This window comes from Osmerus eperlanus, chromosome 6, assembly GCF_963692335.1.
Source record: "Osmerus eperlanus chromosome 6, fOsmEpe2.1, whole genome shotgun sequence".
Lineage (NCBI taxonomy): Eukaryota > Metazoa > Chordata > Actinopteri > Osmeriformes > Osmeridae > Osmerus > Osmerus eperlanus.
The window spans coordinates 1702523-1708555 of record NC_085023.1 but is presented as its reverse complement, the minus strand read 5'-3'; the positions used below and the strand labels follow the sequence as shown (position 1 = coordinate 1708555).

The window sequence follows — 6033 nt, the reverse complement described above, 5'->3', positions numbered from 1 at the left end:
TGTTCTATTTAAACCCACGGCTCAGCCCAGCCCCCCTCACCTCCCTTAACTGGAGCATCCTCAGCCCCCTCACCTAGCCCCCCTCACCTCCCTTAACTGGAGCATCCTCAGCCCCCTCACCTAGCCCCCCTCACCTCCCTTAACTGGAGCATCCTCAGCCCCCTCACCTAGCCCCCCTCACCTCCCTTAACTGGAGCATCCTCAGCCCCCTCACCTAGCCCCCCTCACCTCCCTTAACTGGAGCATCCTCAGCCCCCTCACCTAGCCCCCCTCACCTCCCTTAACTGGAGCATCCTCAGCCCCCTCACCTAGCCCCCCTCACCTCCCTTAACTGGAGCATCCTCAGCCCCCTCACCTAGCCCCCCTCACCTCCCTTAACTGGAGCATCCTCAGCCCCCTCACCTAACCCCCCTCACCTCCCTTAACTGGAGCATCCTCAGCCCCCCCCCCCCCCCCAGCAGTAGTATGCATGATGGCTGTGTTCCACATTGTCTCACTCCTCTTACCCCTCTCTTAATGTGTCCCTTCGGTCTCCCCACATGTCTGACAGTACACACACACACACACGTACACACACACACACAGACACACACAGCAGCCTTCAGTAGGTCAGCCATGTAAACTGGCAGAGATGAATGGGTGATCAGGGACTCTACATCATGCAGTCATGACGGCCGGTTCTAGAAGCACCGCACAGCCAACTCTGTGTTTACTTTCTGCTCCCTTCTCTAAGTCTGGAGGACTCATTCAGAGCTGGAGACCTCCTCTCTAAGTCTGGAGGACTCATTCAGAGCTGGATACCTCCTGTCTAAGTGTGGAGGACTCATTCAGAGCTGGAGACCTCCTGTCTAAGTCTGGAGGACTCATTCAGAGCTGTAGACCTCCTCTCTAAGTCTGGAGGACTCATTCAGAGCTGGATACCTCCTGTCTAAGTGTGGAGGACTCATTCAGAGCTGGATACCTCCTGTCTAAGTGTGGAGGACTCATTCAGAGCTGGAGACCTCCTGTCTAAGTCTGGAGGACTCATTCAGAGCTGTAGACCTCCTCTCTAAGTGTGGAGGACTCATTCAGAGCTGTAGACCTCCTCTCTAAGTCTGGAAGACTCATTCAGAGCTGGAGACATCCTGTCTAAGTCTGGAAGACTCATTCAGAGCTGGAGACCTCCTGTCTAAGTGTGGAGGACTCATTCAGAGCTGTAGACCTCCTCTCTAAGTCTGGAGGACTCATTCAGAGCTGGAGACCTCCTCTCTAAGTCGGGAAGACTCATTCAGAGCTGGAGACATCCTGTCTAAGTCTGGAAGACTCATTCAGAGCTGGAGACCTCCTGTCTAAGTGTGGAGGACTCATTCAGAGCTGTAGACCTCCTCTCTAAGTCTGGAGGACTCATTCAGAGCTGGAGACCTCCTCTCTAAGTCTGGAGGACTCATTCAGAGCTGGAGACCTCCTGTCTAAGTATGGAGGACTCATTCAGAGCTGGAGACCTCCTGTCTAAGTCTGGAGCAATCATTCAGAGCTGGAGACCTCCTGTCTAAGTATGGAGGACTCATTCAGAGCTGTAGACTTCCTCTCTAAGAGCAGACCCAGACCCAGGACAGACCCAGGACAGATCCAGACCCAGGACAGACCCAGGACAGACCATGGGCAGGGCTGGGCTGGTGCCAGTGTTTAGACATTTTCACTGGACAGAGAGAAGAACCGAACTGGTCAGAACCTTAGTTGGAGAACCCTGGCTTCGCCACATCCAGGAGGAACTCAGGATCCAGTGGAGCGAGAGCTACCCTCTCTGCCAAGTCATGTCCTCACTCTGTGTGTGTGTGTGTGTGTGTGTGTGTGTGTGTGTGTGTGTGTGTGTGTGTGTGTGTGTGTGTGTGTGTGTGTGCAGACTCCCTACTATAACACTGTAATAGCATTTACTTTAGTGTCCCGTTCTTCTCCTTCAGGCTCTACCCAGAGAATCCTGCCAGTAGAAATAAACTCAAACATCTGACTCTCCTTGTGTTCACACATGGGCTGACCTCACACCACCACTCCCAGACAACTGTTTCCGTAAACATGATGTAATACTGAGATCCCTCCACGTCCTCCCTCCTAACTTCCTCTCACTAGTCGGGGCTGTGGCGCCAACACCATGGAAGAGAGAACAGTTTGAAAAAGAAATTAGAAATGATCTGAAATTGGCTTCTTAATCCTTGTGAAACACAAAGAGACAGCTCTGAGTCGTGACTAGCAGGGAGTGGAGGGCAGGGTCCTCCCTAGAGGCAGGCAGATAGCAGTCAGCTTGCTCAGTCACACAGCATGGTACATATCCACACACTAGCACTACTATTCCCTCTGCTGGTAGTACTGGGGCATTACATCTTGTACATCTATTACACTACCACTACATCTCCAACATCTCATCTCATCAGACCTCCTACCTGGTTTAGTGACATCACAGCCCTTCGCCATCAGGATGTCATCCATCGAAGTGTCAAAGATGAAACGCACATTCTGCAGCAAGCCCTGTGAGATAGCAAGAGACCAGTTAGACAAGTTACAGTAGTTATAGATTAGTTAGCTAAGGTCTGGAGTTTGAAACTTATATTTCCTGCCCCAAGGATGACCATGCAGTGGCTGTGATTGGGGCAGGAAGCCAGGCGACTGTGTCATTTTCTGCTGTACTTCCTACATGATCTGTCTGGCTCTTTGGGTAAAAGCATCTGCTGCGTTAATCAAACGAGAGTGTTACCCTGAAGTGGTTTTCCCGTGTGGAGCCCTTGGCCACGAACATCCTGCTGCCCTCCTGCTGCAGGTGCTCGTAGAAGGGCTCGTCCAGGATGAAGCTGTCCACCAGCCCACAGCCCACAAACAGGTGGGCGTTCTCCCCGTGGACGTGAAGCGTGATGTTCTTCCACTGGGAGTCGGACAGGTCCACGTCCTCGAAGGACACCACGTTCTGGGATCCGTCCACCCAGTACACCAGGTCCAGCGTGTTGGCGCGCCCGTTGGACACAATCTCAAACTGCCGTTGACCGTTGGAGTCCTCCAGCCCCACCAGCGTCCCCCGGGAGCCGCGGTCTTGCCGCAAGCTGGCCTCCAGCACGAAGCCCTCGTTGTTCTGGACCTGCCGCAGCAGCTGTCTCAGCACAGCAGCGTGGACGGACGGCAGCTGGTCGAAGCGGATGAAGCGGTACGCCGGCGCGTCCGAGTCTTGGCCCCGGAACTGCTTGGCTCCCAGAGTCTTGCGGTTGATGTGACTGATCTCAAACAGGTCGAAAATCGTGTCGTCGTCCAACTCTCCATCTTCAAGATATGGGTCAGAGGGAAAGAGGAGAAGAGCACTGAAGGTAACAGGCACAACAGCCACCAACTCCAAATATGGTTGTGTCAGTTAGGGAATCTTCTTCAGAAACCGTTGAAACATTTCAAAATATTATATCAAGCAAAAGGTCCACTTTTGAAACATTTCACTGGAAGGTTTCACAAGAAACACAAACAGTACTTAAAAAGGTTCTGAGAATATTTCTCTACAGAGACAATGGAACAGCCTTTGAGACAGAAATGTAATGGAGAGCAATGTCACCATGAAGCAGTTTTATCATCCTTTAACAAAAAAAGCGTTTCAAGGGGAAGTCTGAAGACAAGTGAGAACATCTCTAGGTTAATGGTGATGGAGTCCAGCTGTCTGTTTACCTTGAGGTTGCGCTGCGAGGCAGACACACAGTAACGGCAGCAAGTACAGACATCTCCTGAGTATCATGTCTCCTTAGAAACACAGAACACACGTTTTATTTAATTGCAGTTGCTTTCATTGTTAATACACAATTTGCACACAGTTTTACTGCTGTCTCGCGCAGTGTGCATACACTGAGAAGTTATGGCAACAGACAAACTTTCACAACTTCTAACAAACAATTGATCGTCGACGCAGCCACATCTGTCCCAGACACGCCACAAATTATTCAGACGTTTCTAAAGCAAGCTAGTCTCACCCAACTCTCACTGAGTGTATACTCTTCATCACTGACTGCATGCACAGGATACGACCTTACAGAACTGACAACTGTGACAAAATCATGATCAAATTGAAGACTAACAAAGTAATTTGCACGAGCGTACGTCCTTCTTCATACAACTTTGCCTACCTGGTGCCAATGCAATCCCTTTAAATTCAAATTGAAAAATATCCAACGAAAAACTATATTGTTCAAATAAATATCAAGTGTTGTGGCGGAGAGGAAACTGTGCGTGTAATGTCCACTATATCCACGCGTGGAAGGACGTGAGCGGTAGTGGAAGGACTTGAGCGGTAGTGCTTAAATGACAGACCCTCTCTCGGTTATATACCGCTCCCCGGGATCCTGTCAATCAAACTGGAATATGACGAGTTTGGCTCCGTTCGTTTGTCAAAGAGGAATTACATAACTCTGTTCTGATAGGGTAATTCTCTCATAACTCTGATTTGATAGGGTAATTCTCTCATATTTCTGCACATGGGCAGTGGCGAAAAGCTTGGAAACTTCCTTCACACGAACCCCAATCTGTGCGCAAATCATAACGGAATCCGGTTTCATTTACTGATGGAGAGAAAGTGCTTACGCGCAGTGGTCTTGTCTGGGAGCGCGCAACACTGAGGGAATTATTGCGCCAAGCGCACGGTTGATTGAGGTTTCGATTAATCGACGTATGTGAATACGAAGTGTCAGCTGTGTACTAACCGACCCATACTTTGCCTACTTTTACCTTTAAATATATTTTGTGTTCACAGAACAATGAGATGTTGCCAAATTGTGTTTACGTTGTTTTTACAAGTAGGAGAATTTAGAGAAACCTAAGGTTTGTCAATCAGTCTGAGGAGGCCAGTGGTGACCTAGCTTCATAGTGGGTGCCCCCCTTGCTACATCAATGCTTACCAGTTTGAAGAGTAAATAAATAAATAAAATAAATGACACATAAATCATATGAATTGTATACCATATGTACCATATACCATATGGGTATTGGACAGATTCAAACCTTACATATTAAATATGATATACATTGATCAGTGTGTGCCATGGTCGGTTGCAGTAATGGAGCTTACATTCATTATTACAAAGGGAATGATGGCTGTATTCCAGGAATGTGATGGAATCTCATTCCTGAGGATTTGGAGCTGTGGTTGGTGTTGGAGAGGAGATGTGTGAAACGTCATCTGCAGCACCAGAATGAGAGAACAGACAGTATCTAACCTAAATAGGTAAATCAAAAATATACAGATGTAGATTTTTGAGATGATTTAGAATTTGAAAAAATATTATATTAGAAACTAGAGGGTACAATTTCTGGGGAAATTGTAGGGTGTGCTTGCTTGCGTCGGTTGCACAGGGGTCCGTTTTTGAATGACATTTTTACAACTGATATTTCTGTATATTTTATATAAAAATGCATACTTATTATTTATAAAGATTACATAGATTTAAAAGCATTTTTTTGTGCTGCTCGTTTACAACTGAAAATACGAGTGAAGTGTAGAATTAAATATGATGTATTCTCATCCCCTGCAAGAGGCAGCCTCATAGCTGAATCAAAACGAATACATTTGGCAGACCGGTGTAAAAATGGACCTAATCTCTAAGACTTAAACGTCCTTTTTAAGTTTTCCCTTCTCGTGATATTTTCAGGCATTTAGCCTACTCATATTGCATTCATTCATTAATAAAGAACCCCCTTTTAAGATTATTCTACAACGTTACTGGCAGTAGAAGATGGAATCGTGATTCAAACAGTACCATCTGCTAACTGAAAATATGCCCCCAAAAACGTAAATAAGCTTGACATTTATTTAGTGGAAAATCGCTCATTCATAAAAAGCTCACTGGTAGCGATCAGTCAGTAACAACGCAAAATGCGATATAGCCCTGTGTGGAGAAGCTGCCCCGGTAAATTGTACTACTACAGTACAGTACTAGACTGCTGCTGTGTTCGTCTTGGTAGCGATTGCGTTGGTTGAATTCGATTTAACGTTCCGTTGTACGGTTTAGGCTGAAATTAATTATTTTCATGAACAGATTG

General features: G+C 47.2%; 1 protein-coding gene across 11 annotated transcripts in view; it reads right to left on the bottom strand.

Annotated features, from left to right (window-relative positions):
* Positions 1-4296, bottom strand: part of thbs2a (thrombospondin 2a) — a 49808-nt gene extending 45512 nt beyond the window's left edge. For 10 of the 11 annotated variants that reach the window (XR_009930588.1, XR_009930587.1, XR_009930590.1 and 7 more), the window contains exons 1-4: positions 4125-4296; positions 3673-3744; positions 2729-3282; positions 2418-2502 (exon numbers count right to left, since the gene is read on the bottom strand). Coding sequence is in view for 6 of the 11 variants with exons in the window: in XM_062462962.1 (XP_062318946.1) it covers positions 2418-2502; positions 2729-3282; positions 3673-3739 (706 nt within the window). In the remaining 5 variants the exon portion in view is untranslated. The remainder of the gene's footprint in view (positions 1-2417; positions 2503-2728; positions 3283-3672; positions 3745-4124) is intronic. The other variant, XM_062462957.1, reaches the window with a different exon arrangement.
* Positions 4297-6033: the final 1737 nt, after the last annotated feature.